The sequence below is a fragment of the Chrysochloris asiatica genome, unplaced genomic scaffold, assembly GCF_000296735.1.
Source record: "Chrysochloris asiatica unplaced genomic scaffold, ChrAsi1.0 scaffold00319, whole genome shotgun sequence".
In the NCBI taxonomy this organism is placed as follows: domain Eukaryota; kingdom Metazoa; phylum Chordata; class Mammalia; order Afrosoricida; family Chrysochloridae; genus Chrysochloris; species Chrysochloris asiatica.
Window position 1 is genome coordinate 2,743,810 of NW_006408837.1, and position 19,703 is coordinate 2,763,512.

Consider the following 19,703-nt stretch of genomic DNA (forward strand, 5'->3'; position numbering starts at 1 on the left):
GCCCATGGCCGAGTGCAGAGCACGTTTTCCTCTAAGTGAGCAGTCTGGAGGGACTTGCTCGTAGAAGACCAGACACTGGTCACTAAGGCCTAAAACTCGACCCTTGGTCACATGACCCTAATGATGTGGCCTCTGGCTATTCCCCATCACACCACCCAAGGAACCCAGTGAAGCTTTCTGTCACAAGCTTTTATTTACTGACTTTGAATAGAGAGCCTTTTGTTACACCTTAAGGGCAACCAAGACAAAACCATCAGAAAGATCCAGAGGAGGGAAACGGTCAGCAAGCACCCAGTACAGAGGCTGATCGAGCCTGCTGACGTACAGTCACAGCTCCGTTACATACGACAGACGTCACAGGAAATCAGAACCAGATCAAGATTGACAGCAGGTCAAGTCACCAGCACAGGGGAGACAACAGAAACCAAGGCTACGCACACGACTGCAGGTTACAACAGGCTACAGGCCTTCAGTTACCTGGCTACATGTTGGTCAGCTGCAAGGTAGCTACAAGACAAAACCAGGGCCCCACCTTTACCATAAGTTAGATAACATGTATCTAACCGCTACTTTCAGTAAATGTGCAGGCAAGTAGCCAGGTCCCTATGCACCGCAGGCTCTTCCTGAGAGCACTCTGGCCCTCCTGGGACTTGCCCTGGACCGGTCTAGCCATCGCCACATAGACAAGTAACATGAAGAACTCAGGTGGAGCCTGGACTTCTGTCATGACTCAGAATGGAACCAAGGCTCCTGCTGTCGACATGGCCTCCCACCGCCCAACGCGTGAGAATTCACACTCTAACTCCTCCCTCCTCCCCGTCATGATGTCATCTACAATCTTTGGATCACATGGAGTATGATGTGCTTTCTTATGCACAGACTAGTTGTCTCTGAAAAACTTTTTAGTTGTACAAATGTGTCAACACCTTAAGAAACTCCTTGGGTCATTAAGAAAAGTGTAATAAGAATCTTTCCCTAATGGGCCAACCTTGTAAGCATGATGGAAAATGAGTCAACTGAAGTAATTTCGAATAAAAACAATCAAATTGAACCTGAGAGCTCAAGGGGTTCTTAGAAGGTCCAACTCGCTGTAGCCCCAAAGAGCCCCTCTATCTCCTCGACAACCCTCTACAGGGTCGCTCTGTGTGGGCACCGACTCGACAACACACCACCAACAACAACACTGGGTGGCACCGTGGGTTAGGCAGTGGGCTGCTAACTGGAAGATCAGTGGGTGAGAGATAAGGCCGTCTGTCTCCGTGCAGGTTAACCCATGTCTAATCATAGCAATAGCAGAGGGCAGAGAACTGCCCCAGAAGCTGTCCGAGGCGACATCCAGGTCTTCACAGAAGCAGAGTGCCCCATCTTCCCCAACACCCAGGGGCAGCTGGGGGTCTAACCCTTAACCCACGGCAGTACCAGGGCTTGTCCATACAGATGACACGCTGTGTGGAAGACTGCGGGGCACGTCCACTCTAGCCTGCAGGGTCACTATGCGTCGGAGGACAGTGGGCTTGTAGCCACACTGAAAACCACGGACAACGGAGCACAACCTTTAGCATCCTAAGAGAAAAAGATTTCCATCCCGGAACTCCACACCCAGCCCAGTGTAAGAGGGAAAAACAGGCATGCTTAGGAATGCTGACCTCAAACAACTCACTCCCACATCATCCTTTCTCTGGAACCTAGAAGATGTGATTCACCAAAAGAAAGGAACAAATGAAGAGATGAAGAAGGTTGGAGAAGGAATTCCCAGAATTCCAGTTTCAGCATCTTCTCTCCCTGTTAGTATTCACAGGGAAACTGCGAAGCCAGAGGAACAAACACAGGTGGCTAAATAATGTAGGCCCAGTGATGGCAGCCACCGACAGCAGCAGCAGCTAGCACCTGAGCGAGCACTCTGTGCAGGCGCCTCACAGGCATTACAGCCTTTGCCTTTCAAAGGCGCCTAAATGGAAACACAGACCTCTACCCTCAGAGAAGGAAGCCAGCAAACAGGCTTTCAGTGGTTCAGTGATTAGCAAAACGGCAAATAGCTAGACAAGAGGGCAGAATTGTAATCTGAGCCCATGGGCTTCCAGAAAGTGTTCAACACCACCACACAACCTTCCTGGGGCTAGGTGGGATCCTAGGCAGCAGCCTTCCCCAGAAAGACGAGGAGGCAAAGAGGTCTGCAATCCCGAGGCCATATGGGGGGCACAGTAAGGAAAACACTAAGAGGTTTGCAGCTTGCTCAGTGGAGGCAGAACAAGCAGGCACACAAGTGGGCCCTGACCTGGGGCAGGGATGGCAAGGCAGAGCGCCCACTAGGGGAAGAAGCAAATCTCCACCAAGCACAGTCTGCTCAGGGAAAGGGCCTTCTGAATTTACAACTACAAACCACCTTCCAATTCAGCCCTCTATGCACTACACTGGACAAATCTACGGCAAAGACCTCTTCAAAGTGTTGTTAGGGGGCAAATGTGCCACTTTGAGCACAAAGCACGCCTGACCAGCCCTGGTAGTTTCGATTGCCTCGTGTGCAGGTGAAAGTTGACAATGAATAAGGAAGACTGAGAAGAACCGATGGCTTTGAATCCTGGTGTTGGCAGAGAACAGTGGGTACTTCCGGGACAGAAGAACAACCACCACCTGTCTAGGAAGAAGTGTAGCCAGAACAGACAGAAGGCACATTAATGGGACTGCGTCTCTCAGTCTGTGGAAATGTCCCTCAAGAGGGACCAGTCCCTGGAATTGACAAAGTGAAGGGTCACTGAAAACAGAGGAACACTGGCATGGTAGAGCACAGATGGGTTCAAACATAACCATGGTGAGGGTGGTGAAGGAGCGGGCACAGGGCACAGGGCACAGGGCACAGAACCGACCAGACGGCACCTGCCGACACCAATCCAAACCTCAGTGTAAAGTGTGACCCCAACAAAAGCAGACGCAGAAAGCAGCTGCATGACTCAGTAGTTTCCATCCAAATTAGGACGCACAGGAGAGCCCACGCAGGACTGCCTTCCCAGGGCCGTCCGTTCCCGGCAGCCTCCTGGGGCTGTGACTCAGGGCAACAATCGTACCTTAATCTCATTGTCGTTTGCAAAGTTGCCAAAGGAAGCCATAATTTTGGGTATAGCTGCAGCCAGGGTCTCCTGAACGGACTCCTCGGACCTCTTGCTTATCCGGCTTAGACAAGGCAACAGGTTAACCAGGTAAGGCCTGTACAAGGGGAAAGAAGCTGGGTTACTCTCCCAGGCCTGCTGAATGAGAGCTATAGAACTGTTTTGATATGTGTGAAGAAAAAGCCAGTTCTAACACACAAATAGCACTCAGTGAAGACCGGGACCAGGACAAACATGGACTGAAAGAAGCTTGGACAACACGCAGGGGACGCAGCAAGCAGGAAGGTTGGGGGGGTAAGCCCCCACCCCACCCCCACCTGTTTCTCCTACATCACAGACTCTAAGAAGCTTGGTTTAAAATTCTGTGTAATTGGCTACAACACTATCAAAACACAAATTTATAATTAGAAAAAAACAGTAATTTTAAAAACAAAGGCTGGGCAACTTAGACACTGGCTATGTAAAATGAGGGGGCAATAAAGGCATGAAGTGATTGGCTTACAAGGTTTCAAAAGGGAGTTTAGTTTAAGAGGGTTGGGGGTAAGAAAGAGTCCCCACTGAATAGCTGTCATCTTGTCTAGATGGGTCTGGTTAAAAGAGATGGGGATAAGATTCGTAAGATTCAGTAGTGAATAACTGTTATCATGACTAATCGCGACTGTCACACTTGTAAAGGTAGAAGTTTTGTAATAAAAAAAAGGGGAGTGGTTAATCTTACAGTCCAGAAACAGAGGACCCTAGGACCATCAAGAGAGGAACGCACAAGCAGAATGCGGGACCTTATCCAGAGAAGCAGCAGTGCCAGAGATGGAGGCAGAGATGGGGCATGGAGAGTGGGAGCGGCTGAGGACTCTAGATTCATCAACTAAGAAGAGAAGGACTAAGAGCTGGAGGCCAGGAGCACACTTGCAGAATGTGCCCTTTGGAGATGTAATTTATTATATATGCCTGAGTGGGTTTTTTTGTTTGTATGTTTTTTAAAAAAGCTAAAGTGGATACAGAGAAATACTTTTTAACTGATGGTATATGGAGGGGATTATAACCAACGTAATGAAACAAGTTATATGAATTGCTGAATGTGAAACTGATGATGTGCCCTGTAAACTTTCACTCAATCCACATTAAAAACCTTAAATTAAAAACAAAAAACAAAGGCCAAAAACTGAGAATAAAGCTTTCTTGAAAAGGGAGAATAAAAACAACTGTGTGAACTCAATAAGGCTTTGGAGATAAGCCGCGGTCCTCCTGTGAATGCAGACTGGATGTGACACAGGAGAGGAGAATCTAGAGCAGACAGTGGCCACCAACCATGCAGTGGGCAGGATGTGGCGCCTGGCTGTAAACTGTGCGGAGAACGGTACCATCCTGCCCGCTAGCCGCCAGGATAGGCAGCATGCAGGTCCTCAGATGGCAGTTTGGTGCTGCACTGGTTAAGTGCTTAGCTGCTAACCAAAACCTTAGTGGTTCGAATCTACCCAGGGGCTCTGTGGGATGACAACTGAGAAGACCCGACAGGACAGTTCTATCCATCCTCTGAGGTCACACTCATGGGAAGAGACCAACACGTCGGGGCACAGGATGGCATGTATTACAGGGAGGTGAGGCTGAGGGGGCACAGCCATCCCTTCTGAGGGACAAAGCTGGCTGTGTGAAGAGGATGGATGGATGGATGTCCGGCTGTGAGGTCACAGGGCCACAAGGCCTGTGGAGGAGTCAGCACTTCAGGTGAACCACACCGAGAAGCCAGGAAAGAATTTTAAGGCAGGGACTGGGCACTACCCAAGTTACAGCAGGGGGCTCTAACACGTTTGTGGAAAAGTTCCATTCCCAGGAACTTTCTGAAGCCTGTTTGCGTTTACGGGGTCACTGGTGCAGCTGTTATGTGGTGAACGTGGGATGTGTCACTTCAGAGCTACAGCAAATTCCTCAAAATGAAGGGAAAAACCGAAACCCACCCCACTGCCATGGAGTCGACTCCAACTCACAGCGACCCTGCATAGGGCTTCCGAGGAGGGCTATGTCACTTCACAGGAGACAGCCGTACTGGTCTCCCGCAGAGCGGCTGGTGGGCATGAACTGCCGACCTTTCAGTGAGCAGTCCAGTGCTTATCCCACAGTACCACCAGGGCTCCTCAAAAGGAAGACAGTACCAGGAAAAGTGTTTCCTCAAAACTTCCTGAGTGGCTGTACCTCTGCAGCTAGATGAGAGTCTCTTACTAAAACTCAAAATACAACGGACTAACTCTCTGTTTCGTAACCGTCAGGGATCAAGCCAAAGATGCCTGAAACGGGGGCACAGTGCTGACTCAGGAGGCCCTCACAACTGGTTGGGTCCTAGCTTACGTCACATGCCGACAACGGCACGGCTTTCTGGAATTCCTCCAGCAAGCAAGAACAAAGCAGGTCTGTCTTCACCCTTCAGTATCGCTGAGACACTACTGCAGACATTGCTCCCAGGCTGAGCTGCTACGAGAACAGTCAGGTAAGAGCCCTGGTGCCCTGGTGCTCACTGTCTCAATGTCTCCAGGGCACGGTGGATGGAGCAAGTGTACAAGAAAGGTTCTGAGCGGGGGCAGAGCTAGGAAGGAGAAATGAACAAGACTGTGTGGACGCAACTGGCATGGAGCAGAGCTGGGCACTTAAGAAAAACGCAAACGTTTGACAACTTACCTGCACTTCTGCGGCCGAACCAGGTGAGCCAGCTCGGCAAACCTCCACAGGGCCGCGCGCAGACTCCGAGGAGCCCCATTCTGTGAGGGGAATGACACACCAGAATTAGGGTCACCGACAGGACCCCGTGGAAGCCAACTCATCTTTTCAGAATGCTAATTTCTACTTTCAGGAAAAAGGCCATTTCACTGAATAAAGCAGCTGACAGCAACTTTAGAAATGGTGAGGTCTAAAGGCAAGACGCTGAACCGCTGCCGGCCTAGAGGGCAGCGCAGAACTGCCAGCGGGGTTCCGGGACTGCGGATCTTTGCCGGAGCATAGCAGGCAGCGGTCTGAACTGCCGCCCTTCAGGTGGACAGCCAAGCTCTTGACCACTGAGCTACTAGGCGCCTTTCAATTACGTTATAAACAACAAAGTAAGGCACCACTTTTAATTCCCTCCCCAGCTACTAAAAATGAAGTTGCAACTTGTTGAAGAAAAGCCAAAAGTCTACTTTACCAAACAGAATTTCCTCCTGACATTTTCACTTATTAAGTAAAAGACAAACTTTCATACAAGCTATTCAGTATCATACAATGACCGATTTGCTCCATCATGGAAAAGATAAACTTACCTTTTTAATTTCCTTATAGAGTTCTAACTGCAACCTTGGGAGGTTGGAATCCATCAAAGCCTACAACAAAGCACATGACGTAAAAACGGCTGCATTAGCAGTTTGGAAGAAAGCGAAAGGGCAACCAAGTTTCAAAGTTGGGGCACAGTGAAACCCAACAGCAACTACACTAAGATCCCTGGGGGGCTGCATGCAGGACGTTCCTGAATAAACGAGATCTGAGTCAATTCTTTGAGGAAAATATGGAAAAAAGAAAAATGTAACTTTTATTATAAACTAGTAAGATATCAAAAATGAAAATGGTACATGATGGGGATTCTCTGAATCTTTTCTTTAACCTGGAACGACTATGCTGTCCGTCTTCACTAGAAGTTTACTCGGTTAGGAGTCCAACAGCAAACAGCATGCCCACAGGAGGTGAGTGATGTCTAAGATCAGCATGTGTTCCCGGCCCCCCAGGAAAATGTTCTGTCTCTCATCTCTCTCACTTAGCTTCACTACTTCTGTCCTTCCTTGAGCTTTTGACTGTGATTTGGGTGAAAGCGTCTACGTTTTGTTTCATGGCATAGACTGCAGTCCCGGGAGCACTTCTGAAGGGCTAGGCTGGCCTCACTGGCCAGTTCCCACGACCCGCACTTCCTGTTCCTCAAAGCAAATCTCTCCTCCTCCCCCTTCAACTCACTCCTAGGCCTAAACCAACAGTAATGCCTACATGGCCAGCTTCTACCCAGGACAACTGGCCATGGCACCCACACGCCAACTACACACAGACCGTACTAACTAGAGGGTGTCAAGAAGGTCTTAGGTCAAAGGAAGCTGATTCAGTAAGCTCGAGTTTCCACAGCAGAGGCACATGGTGGGAGGTTCTGAGGGTAGACAGCCTGGCCTCAGAGACGTGGCCATCTCAATTCTGATGTCTGTCTGAACGTACTAAATTTCCCAAACCAGACAGACATTAAAACATGAACACTGAAGCCATGTCAAAGTCTGATTGTTAACTCATACCAAATTTCCAAGAGAAGCCACAACTCAAGCCCCTGATAAATAGCACAGAATGGGATTTCTAGTCCTTCAGGGGCTGAGGGGTAACATACCACCTGGCTCTCCCCTCCACGCTTAGTGGCCACACCCAGCCCACACCCACCGTGCATCTCCCTCTATCTCTGTCTCTCTCTCACAGCCCCAACGCCAGCGTCCCTGTTCTCCCATGCCTATCCTGTCCTCAGCCGCAGCGGAGGTCCACCCGACTACTGCAGGCTCTGAGGCCATGGGGAACGGAGAGCAGCCACATCCCACGTGCCGAATGGGAAGCCCAAGAGCGAGGCTGAGCGAGCCCGGCCAGCCCTGTCCCTCCCATGTCTAGGGTCATGACATGAGGAGTGGACTCTGCACGTGGAGACCAGAAATGGAGAGGAAGGGAGGAAGGGCTGTGAGAGGACCCAAAGTCCACGGCCCATCGGTCCCTTCTGTCCAGCAGGTCTCGAATGCAGGGTGATGCCCAGTGTACAGTGGCCAACAGGAGAACACATTGTGCCTTTCTGGCCGCCCACCCAGCATGAAGAAGACAGCCTGTGGTGGGTCTCGAGCTTTTCTGATTCCGAGGGTTCAAGTTCAAGAACTGAGGCAGCATAAACAGTCCATCCTGGTCAGGAGACCCCGGGAAGCATCCCGAGAGCAGGCCTCTACAGCGCGCTGAGCCCTCGGCAACAGAACATCACCAACACACCAGGTGACCTCTCCAAAGAGGAAGGGGGCAGCTAGAATCCTCCAGGAGCCAGAGCGGCAACCACAGACGCTGTCTGGCCAGGAAGTCCTCTGCTGGACATGGGGACAGGATGTCGCAGACAGCTTTGTTCTTCAAGATCCTCAAGATGAAAGGAAGAAACCAGGTGACCCAGGCTGGCATTCTGGGCTCAGTGCGGAGCAACAAGCCACGTTCTCTCCTTCACCAGGGACAGAAAACAGTCTCTGGAGAAAGTTCTTCGGAGCTGGCACCGGTCAGCCTCCAAGCAGAACAATGTTTAAGACTGGACAGCCATTCAAAAACTCCAACCAGAAACTCCACAGTGCAGGTGACCAGGGACTGGAGGAGGAGGAGGGCATTAAGAAAGACAACTTCCTGGTCTCCATGGAATACAGCAGAATAGGGGAAAAAGGATTCCAGCGATGGCGCCTTGGGTACTGACTCTGAATGAGGACATCGTGCTCCCTTCCTCACCCCCACTGCACTGGCATGCTGGTCTCCTCATCCTCTTCTGCTCACTCCTACTAACTGGCTACCTGACCACCTGACCAATCACAGCTTTACCAGCAAGCAGCAGTGCCTGAGGCAGGCCCCAGGGGACAGGAAGGAGAGAGACAGCAGACACCAAAGACCCGCATTCTGGGGTTGCTCAGTCAGAGTTCCCCAGCGACCCAGGCACCGTGGGGACCACGGTGAGCACAGTCTACACCTCAGACGGCAGCAAGCACAGTGGCCCCTGCACACACGCTCACTAAGCATGTGCTGTTTCACTGTGCAACTCTGTGGCTGGAAATCGGAGAACGGCCAACGCAGGCCCAGCGTGCTTACTTTGATGACTCTGTTGAGACACTCGTCAGCCACCATGCGGACATCTGCCTCGGCGTCGTCACTGCACAGCAGAAACAGCTCCAGAGCGATGCTCAGCAGCTTCTGGAAGTCCGGAGAATTTCTAAAATCAGGAAGAAAAGTGCAAAGAGTGCACATGTCCCAGTCAACATGAGCCTTAGATGGGACTCCAGTGGGCTGCACGGAGTGAGAGCGCATCACTGGGACACTGATGGTGACAATGGAGGAGGGACAGGGGAGTGGGGTGCACAGGGACTGCCCAGAGGACATCACAATTGCTCCAAAATCGGAAACTGTTCTCAAATTAAGCACTTTGCAAAAGAAAGAAGAAAGGGAGGTTGGATTAGCAAAGCACACCTCAAGTCTGCGGCTTCAGTTCTCGCAGGAGCCCAGCGGGCAGGCTTCTCTTAGTCCGACTTACAGTGTGCCTGGAACCCTACAATCAGGTTCAGAGACGAAGCTCATTTCTCCGTCACCTGTTCTAAAGCCTCAGAGGCCTCACACTCAGCGAGACTCTGGTCAGCTCTGACCCACAGTTAAAGCCCTGACGGGGATACGGTAAAGGCGCCCAGCTGCTGACCACAGCTCTGGCCAGGTTTCGGCACATCACTGACGATATGCTCCAAGACGTGGAGTGTGGTCTGACCACCTGTGTCTCTGTGTTCTGCTTCATGGGCTTCTCACCTGCATTACGTCCAGCCTTTCCCACTGCTCTGGGCTCCACTAGTTAGGTAGAAGGTGTGGATAAGCACTGGGCCGAAAGGTTGGTTTGCACCACAAGGGCGGCAGTTCAAACCCACCAGTCGCTCCTTGGAAACCCTATACAGGGTCATTCTGAGTCAGAATCGACTCGCCGGCGCTTAACAGCGCCCAAGGTGGAAGGTGGTCTTTCAGCTGAGCCCCTTCTTCCTTCCTCAAATACAGTGTAACTCAGTGTCGTCAGGGTCCATCCTAGAAAGGGTCTGTGCGCACTGGAAATGGGCATGTCCTCTGCTGCAGTTGGGTGCACTGTTCTATAAAGGTCACTCAGGTTCACCCAGGGTCACTCCAAACTAGAAAGCAGAGACTCCTAAGTGGCTGCGGCGGTGGGCTCCACCCTACCAATGGTTGTGAGGCTGGTGCTGAACCAGGCAGTGTTTCCTTCTGTGGTTGAGTCATTACAAGCTGGAACCAACGTGGGCATTTCTAACACCACCACCACAATTTTCACTGTGGCTCTGTAGGATCAGCACTGGACTGCTAATTGCAGGGTCAGAGGTTCAAACCCACAAGCCGCTGCTTGGAAACCTTATTCAGGGTGGCTATGAGTAGGAACTGAAACAATGACACTTAACAACAACACTATCCAAAATAGTCAAAAGGGGGAAACAAACGAAATGCGGTACATGCATAGAATGGAATGAGTACTCCTCAGCCAGGAGGAGACAGGGATGGTGCTTGGAAGCTTTATGTTGAACAAAATGGGTGAATCAAAAAAGGACAGATGCTATCTGACCTCACTTATATAGACAGTGACAAGAAAAGGGAAATGGACAGAGAGCCATCTCTTAATTGTCTCTCGATTCAGAGGGCTGCAGTCCATGGCTCTAGATGGAGGGCCTTCTTTGGAATTCCTTGGCATTACGAGCCCCCCTGGGGTCTCTGCGTCTCTTCTGCTTTTAGCAACTCAGAGTTGATTCGATTGAGGAGTCACTGTACTCTGGTTTGATCTCATTCACATAACCAGAGAAAACACATATTTTTAAGCAGGGTCATATTTATACACACAGGTACTTAGGATCCCAACACATATTTTTGTGGGATACAATTCAATCCATAACACTCACAAAGAATCAAGAGGGTCTTAAAAGAAACTGACCTGTTCTGTGAACCAGTGAAACCAAGGCCAAGCTCTCTGGCTCCGGAAGCTCTTCTATTAGCTGCTCCTCTTTAGAACAAGAGGTATAGTGAGCTGCCCATAATATTCCACGAGAACAGAAAAGATGAACTCATGTGAAAACTACTAACAACTATTATTTTAAGATGGCAAACGACAACACAAATCAGCCGTAAGCTCTCTCAGCACACATTATTAATATGTGGGGTCTGAGCCAACAGTCCATCAATCCAACAGAGAATTATCAAACAAACTAGAAAGGGGAACGACAACGCACCAAGATCTCATGTCGGAGAGGCATCAGCACGTTTGTTTCCAAGTAAAAGAATCTTCTCGGAGACCAGGCTGCTTGGAGTCCGATGAACAGCAGCAGGGCATCAAATGTGGGTCAAGCCGCTAACCCACACAAAGTGAATTCACACCCTGGAATGGTCACTTACACCCGGACAGTGGACACCATTAACACACAGGACCCAGCTTTCACTCTCAGCTAGCTGATGAACACACCTGTATACTTCTTTATAGCATTTTCACATGGACCATCTGATCTCAAAGGAGCCTTATAAATCAAAGTTTACATTTCAGACGTGAAACAACAGAGGCTCAAAGAAGTTAAAACTTGACTCAAATCACTCAGCTTATAAATAGTAAAAAGAGGGCCCAGGGCAAATAGTGGAGTAAGCAGATACACAGAAAATGGTGACCCTGGACCTCTGAGCTTGCGAGGCCAGGACAGAGCAGTGGACCGAGAGAGCACTGAAAAAGCGGAGCAGGACCAGGAGAGAGACCAACAGGCGGAGCAGCATGGCCATCTGGAGCTCTCACAAGCGAGTCCAGGACGCAGCTGGGGGCTGGTGACAAGGGGGTGCAGCTCTCCCTTGTCCTGTCCCTTCTGATAGACGGGCACATGTCCAGTCCCCGCCCTCACCAACCCAGCAGCCAGCGACGCCCTCCTGCACGGTTTCTACTTTGTCTAGGGTCAGGTGTCAGACATCGGGCCCCTGCTTTTGGAAGCACATGAACCCTCCTGAAAACAGAGCACATGAACCGAGTACACACTTTCTGATCTCAACCACATCCATCAGCAGAGGGGTGCTGAGTGGCGGAGAACACACCTATATGCAATTTCAAATAAACATAAATACGGTACCCAGTGTCTCAGAGAAAGCACACAGTTTCAACTTACACAAAGAAACATGAGAGAATACATCAAATAAGTAAACAAAATATGGTCAGAAACTATAGCAACAGAAATGGTATTAGAACTACCTGACAAGGAATTTTTTAAAGAATGCTAATTAGGCAACTTGAATGGATTGTGAGAAAGAGCACGAAAACTCCAGATGAAATCAAAGAAAACAGACAAAACCATGGGACATTCCAGGAAACAAACTGACCAAATAATTGAAAAAACTGAGGACCATACAAAACCCGTAATTAGAAAGCCAAAAGATTAACACTATGGCTTCAGAAATTAGAGCTAACACACTGAAAGGACAAAGAGACAGAACTGAATCAATGGGAAGCAGAAGTACTGTGCTTTAAAAAATTCTCTCAATTGTCATCTCAATCAGGAACAAAAAATCCAAAGAAAGCCTAAAATGTCTGTGGGACACTATGAAGAGAAGTTTTGGTGTGGCGCTGCAGGAAAAGCCCCAGATTGCTAACTGTAAGGTTGGCAGTTCAAAGCCACCAGTGGCTCCTTACCATGAATCAGAACGGACTAGCCAGCATTTAACAACAAGAATAATCATGAGGAATAATTTATGAGTAATAGGAAATCCAGAACAGGAAGAGACCAAAATAACCCACAGAGAATATTGTCCAAGAATTGTTAGAAGAAAATTTCCTAACATCATAAAAGACAAGATGATACCCATTCAAGAAGCTGAACAAATTCCTAACATTACAGACTCCAAAGGAAAAACACCAACAAATATTACAACCAACCTTTCCAAAGGCAAAGACAAGGAAAGACTCCTGAGAGCAGCTCAGGAAAAACGAAAAGTTACCTACAAAGGAGAACCAGTAAGACTAAGCTCTGATTTCTCGGCAGAAATCATGCAGGAAAGAAGACAACGGAATGACATATATACGCCTCTGAAAGAAAAAACTGCCAACCAAGAATTACATACCCAGCAACACCGTCCATCAAATATGATGGCAAAATTAGGTCATTTTCAGATAAAACAGAAATTCAAATAATTTGTAAAAACAAGACCAATCTTACAAAAAACACTCCAGGGAGTCCTTTGGACGGAGAACCAAACACAGCAGACAACACCTGAGACTAACATATCACCATGGCTGCCGCGGGTTAAGTGACCCTACACAGCATTTCTGAGAAGTGGCTGGTGAGTCTGAATTATCAATCAAGCAGTCCAGTGCTCATCCTAGAGCACCACACAGGGCTCCAAACCCACATATAGAAGTATGTCAAGTGAAACAGAGGTATAAGACTGAAAACAGAGAACCAGAGATAGAGATGCAAGAAAAAATAAACCTAACTGTAACCCTAAAAACTAGACCAAGCCTTACTTTTAGTCCTAACCCAGCGCTTAACCTTAATAACAACCCTAGTCCTAAACAGGAGTCCTGGTGTGGTGCTGTGAGTTAATGTACAGGACCACAAGGTCTGATTGAACTGCAAGGTTGGCGGTTCAAATTCACCAGCTGCTCCTTAGAAACCCTATACAGGGTCGCTGCGAGTTGGAATTGACTCGACCACACTTAACAACAACAACTGTCCTAACCATAACCCTAACAATAAACAAAGGCCTAGGCCTAGACCTAGCCATATTTGAAACCCTAATCCTCACTCCTATTAAAAAAAAAAAAAGTAGTTGAGAGAGAATTCAACCTTTCTTTAAAAAAAGCACAGCGTGGTATTCGAAAATAGCATGCTAACTCAGAAGGTTTAGGGTTTTTATTTTTAGGACATAGTCTCACTTGCTATATCATTTTTTTCTCTCAATACTTCTCCAAATTAGAAATAAATATCGCCCACCATATTCATGAATGAGAGAAGAAGGTATATTAAAATGGAGTATATTATGTAAAATCACTTTGGAAAGTATGAACTACCAACGCAAGGCTACAGAAAAACTCGGTGAATCACCAGAAGTGCTAAAATCAAGATTCTTTTTCCCAGGATTTTTCTCTAACAGCTCACAAGGAGTTCTCTCTCCAGCCTCCAGCAGCAGAGTACCAGGAATTACTCATTCCAAGGGGAAAAGCCAAAGACAGAAGCACTTCCCACGTGTCCCAAGTGTGACTGCATTCAGAGATCACCGGCTCTTACACCTCCTACATCAGCCATTGGGAGAAGGAGTGAAATGTCTGCCCCTCCGCAGCCACCAAGAGCTATGTCAGAAAGAGATTCGTAAAGAAGGTGTCGCTAGTTCACACCAGCAAGAAAGGGCAAGTGAGGGAACCCGAGCTCCAGGACACCCAAAGAGTTGTTGTTGTTGTTATGTGCCGTGGAGTCGGTTCTGACCCATAGCGACCCTGCATAGGGTTTCCGAGGCTGTAAATCTTCACAGGAGCAGAAAGCCTCATCTTTCTCCCGTGGAACAGCTGGTAGTTTCTAACTGTTGACCGTGAAGTTCACAGCCCGATTTGTAACCACTACGCTAAGTAGATGAACAGAAATATCCAGGGCTGAGAGCAGAGTTTCCTACAGGGGAGAGGTCCGGTCTCGCTACGCCGCACTGGAAGGCGCAGTCCTCGTGTCGTACTGGAGGAGAAGCACCAGACTGCCAACCACAGGGTCACTGCTTCAGACCTACCAGCTGACTCAATGGCACTTACAACAGTAGCACATATTGTTTCACTTACTGCAAAAAGAACAAAAGTGAAAATACCCAATAAAAGGGGTTTCTGAAATAATGACACAGTGACCAGCAGGGCTACTTAAATAAAACCATGCTGTTCAATGATCATAATGGTTACAACTGTTACACATAAACTACAAAAAGGAAACATTACTCTTTAGAGTGTCTGGATATCTCTGATCAATAGCCAGGAATATGGAGGCAAATGGAGACACAAAGACCACTTGGGTCTAAAAGTAGGTAGCGTTTTCCTATTCTCTGGAGAGTTCAGAATGAGATTACCTGAGAGACTGCGCCACGATGTTTTCACATATGGTCAGACAATGATTCACACGGTCTTTCTTGGTGTTTAAGAGTTCTTTCTTTCTGAAAAACAAAAAGGGAAGAGGAGAGAAATGAACACATGTTGGATTACCCACTGTGTGTCTTTCCACACACTGACTAACTATGAGGAAGTCACTCTACACGTACCAGGGGACAGCTGGAGGCAGGACAGGGAGGCAGGAGAGGTGCTCTGCTCCAGTCTGTGAACAATGCGACCCCAGTACAGATAGGGGAAGTGACAGCAGCGGGTTGTCTGGGCTCCAGACAGAAGGAAACTTGAAGTCCACTGTGTGCCCAGCCCAGGTGCAACATCCCTAGCCACCATCCAACCTACAGAATTTAGAACCGCCAGCAGTGGCATCACTAGAGGGGTCAGAGGAGGTGACTGCCTATAAAATTTCTGTGCGCTGTCTCAGCAGACATGGACTCGTCTTTATAAAAATAACAACAAACACATTTTTCATAGGCCCAGTTCCCAGGGACAATATACCAACAAGGCTAAAAACGGTGCTCCAGCTTCCTGCACCTTCTAATGTACCCATCAGAGCTGTCATCATCACCCCATTACAGTGCTGCCTCAAATCACACCAACTACAAACACACAGCTGTTTGTGTCACTGCCAGGGGTTTATAAGTCACTGGTTTTGTCAGATTTCTGTTTCCTCCCATAAGGAATTCTGGCTGTTGCCGGCAAGGTCAGCCATTTGTTCCACAGAAGAAAGACGTGGCAATCTGATTCCACAGTGACCCAGAGCCTTGGAAACCCCACAGGGTCGCTAGGGGTCAGTGGGTTTAGTGAGCTACGTTAGCATGGTAAATAGTATCTATCAACCTTCATTTAAAAGAAGAAACCGACCCATTGCCATCTACTTCCGACTCCTGGCGGCCCTGAAGCACAGAGGAGAACTGCTTTTCCAGGGTTTCCGGCATGGTAAGTCTTTACAGAAGTAGACGGTCACACCTTTCTCCGGGACTTTGAAAATGAATTAATCATTATATGAAAAGGATTAATCAAAAAAGCCATCACTCAGTTAGTTACTAATAAAGTTCTATTCAACGTAGAAAAATTTTACCAAAGAACATTTAGATTTTCTTCATGGCAACAGTAGTGATGTTGGCCCAGGATCGGGCAGTGTTTCATTCTGCTGTGCATAGGGTCGCTAGGAGACGGTACTAACTCGATGGCACCTAACAACAACAATCTAAGAATATCAGGCAGCTTCAAAAAGTTCGTGGGATTAAAAAGAATGGAATTTCTTCAACAACTTCTTAAAGCGCCCTCATTCTACATTTAGGAGTCCTGGTGTGGCGCTGTGGGTTAATGCACTGGACTGCAGCGGTTTAAGCTCAACAGCCAACTCCTTGGAAACCTTTTTCAGGGTCCCTATGAATTGGAACTGACTGGATGGCATTTAACAACAGACTACATTTAAGCAAGGAGCTCTGGTAGCGTAGTCGTTATGAATCGGGCTGCGAACCACAAGGTCAGCAGTTTGAAACTACCAGCTGTTCTGCAGGAGAAAGATGAGGGTTTCTGCTCCCATAAAGATTTACAGCCTCGGAACCGACTCCACGGCACATAACAACAACAACATTTAAGCAATTTCTAACTATATTGATCATACGTTCTCATGTGAGTGAAAGACGGAAACTGATAATGAACATTATTACTAAGGGCTCTGGGTGGTCTGGGACAGGAGTGGGTATATGGTGGGAGGGGGGGCTGACACCATGACTTACCATACTAGATACCACCACCACCGTAAGTGGCGCCCACACACTCCTGTGAGCCACAGGTGTCTCCAGCCTTCCTTCGACTTGGCAGCCCCCGAGCTGTATGAGCCAGCCCTTGAGATAGCCTCTTCCTGTCTATCTGTCACTCACAGCTTGGCCCCTCTGCAGAACCATGCTGAAACACTGCAGCTCACAATCAATGGCAGGACATGGTCTACCGAGCAACTTCTATTTTCTTGTTCCGTCGCCAGGTCTATGATGAAGGGGTGAGCTACGATGACCCAAATATTCAAGTCAATGAGATCTAAGGCTCCCCGATGTATGCACCTCTTACGCATAGTGACCACGAGGGCAGAGCAGAACTGCCCCCCAGGACTTCCAAACTGCCATAGGTACAGATGCCTACTGTCTCACCTTTCAACGGCACAGAAGCTGGTGAGTTTGAACATATGACCTTTTGGTTCGCAGTCGAGCACTCAACCACTGTGCCACTAACACTCCTAATCTGGAAAGCGAGTCGCCCGATGCTAGGTGACTTATCCTGGCTCGCCCCAGACTTTCCTGGTTTTAGCACTGAAATGCCATGTTGTAGGAACCCCTCAGTTCTTGACACACTGGGACCCTGGGTCACCCTACCTGCCCAAACGCAACTCAAGGCCACACCGGACCCTGAGTGACTCCGTGTGTGACATAGTAGAACTACACTCCTCCCTCGAGTTCTCTTGCCTGTCATCTTATGGAAATGGGTCCTCAGATCTGTCTTCCACTGAGTGAATCTGAACTACCAACCTTTTGGGTAACCACAGCAAGCAATCCATTTGTACCACCCAAGGCCTCTGCCAGGATTTAAAGGGCGCCGAGCCACAGACTCGATTATGACTCATAGAAACCGCGCAGGGCTAAGTGGATTGCCTCCTAGCGTCTCCCAGGCTGCCATCTGCACCGAAGACCGCCATTGTTCTCTAATAGAGGAGCTGACGGGTTCAAACCACCCACCTGGTTAGCAACTAAATGCCTGACCCACTTCAGTCTGGGTCAAGTTGACGGCAATGGGCTACTATATGGGGGGGCTTCAAAAAGTTCATGGAAAAATGGAATTGCAAGATAATGGAATTATTAATGAACTTTTTGAAGGATGCTCGTATACACCAAAAGGAGTCTTGGTGGCTAGGTGCTTGGCTGCCAATCAAAAGGGCAGTTTGAACCCACCAGCCTGCTTCCATAAAGATTTACAACTTTGGAACCACTAGGGGGCAGCACTGCTCTGTATGGAGTCCTTAGGAGCTGAAATCAACTCCACAGCAACAGACTTGGTCTTTATATATACACACCAAGCTGCCTCCATTTCTCCAAAGTACATCATTAATTGACAGTAGTCAGCATACCACATAGGTCTCACAGTAACTTGTTGTCGTTAGGTGACACTGAGTCGATACCGACTCATTACGACCCTACATACAACAGAACAAAACACTGCCCGGTCCTGGGCCAACCTCACAATTGTCGCCACGCTTGAGCCCACTGATGATGCCATCCTGCCAATACATCTCACTGGGGGTCTTCCTGTTTTTCTCTGACCCTCTCCACCTTACCAAACATGATATCCTTCTCCAGTCACTGGTCCCTCCTGACAATATGTCTGAAGTATGAGAGACAAAGTTTGGCCATCCTGGCTTCCAAGGAGCACTCTGACTGCACTTCTTCAAACACAGATCTGTTTGTTCTTTTGGCAGCTCATGGCATTTTAAATATTCTCCTCCAACACCATAACTAAAAAGCATCAATTCTTCTATGGTCTTCCTTATTCACTGTCCAGCTTTCGTACACATATACGATTATTGAAAATAACCATGACTTGTGTCAGGAGCACCTTAGTCCTCAAGCCGACATCTTTGCTCTTCAACACTTTAAAAAGGTCTTGTGCAGCAGATTTGCCTAATGCAAAACGTCGTTTGATTTCTTGACTGCTGCTTCCATGAGTGTTGAGAGTTGATCTAAGAAGCATGAAGTCCTTGACAACTTCAATCTTTTCTCCAGTGATAAGAATGCTGTTTATTCGTCCAGTGATGAGGATTTTTGTTTTCTTTGCATTGAGATGCAATCTATACTGAAGACTGTGGTCTTTGATCTTCCTCATTAAATATTTTAAGTGCTGTTCACTTTCAGCAAGCAAGGTTGTATCATCTGCATATCGCTGGTTGTTAGTGAGTCTTCTTCCAATCCTGATGTCACGTTTTCTTCCTATAACCCAGCTTCTCGGATTATTTACTCAGCATACAGGTTGAGTAAGTATTGTGAAATAATACAGAACACTGTCACACAAATTTCTCAACTTTAAACCATTCAGTGTTCCCATGTTCTGTTCAAACAACTGCTTCTTGATCCAGATCCAGATTCCTCATGAGCACAATTAAGTGTTCAGGAATATTCATACTTCACAATGTTGTCCATAGCTTGTCATGATCCACACAATTGAAAGCCTTTGTGTGGTCAATAAAAGCACAGGTAAACATCTTTCTGATAGTCTCTGCTTTCAGCCAAGATCCATTGGACATCAGCAATGATATTCCTCATTCCACATCCTCTTCTGAATCCAGCTAGAACCTCTGGAAGTTCTCTGTCAATGTATGATTGTAGCCGTTTCTGTATTACCTTTAGTAAAACTTCACTTGCATGGGATATCAAATATATTGTCCAATGATTTCCGCATTCCGTTGGGTCACCTCTCTTTGGAATGGGCACAAATATGGATTTCTTCCAATCAGTTGACTAGATAGTTGTCTTCCAAATTTCTTGGCAGAGATGAGTGAGTGCCTCTTGTGCTGCCTCACTTTCTTGAAAGATTTCAATTTATGTTCCATCGATTCCTGGTGCCTTGTTCTTAGCCAATTCCTTCAATGCACCTTGGACTTCCTCCTGCAGTATCATTGGCTCTGGATCATATGTTACCTCTTGAAA

General features: G+C 47.8%; 1 protein-coding gene across 1 annotated transcript in view; it reads right to left on the reverse strand.

Annotated features, from left to right (window-relative positions):
• The window catches only part of HTT (huntingtin), a 160,913-nt gene that overhangs the window by 120,168 nt on the left and 21,042 nt on the right, over window positions 1–19,703 (reverse strand). The window contains exons 2-6 of the mRNA XM_006875329.1: window positions 14,970–15,053; window positions 8,961–9,081; window positions 6,389–6,448; window positions 5,775–5,854; window positions 3,063–3,201 (exon numbers count right to left, since the gene is read on the reverse strand). Coding sequence (XP_006875391.1) covers window positions 3,063–3,201; window positions 5,775–5,854; window positions 6,389–6,448; window positions 8,961–9,081; window positions 14,970–15,053 — 484 coding nt within the window. The remainder of the gene's footprint in view (window positions 1–3,062; window positions 3,202–5,774; window positions 5,855–6,388; window positions 6,449–8,960; window positions 9,082–14,969; window positions 15,054–19,703) is intronic.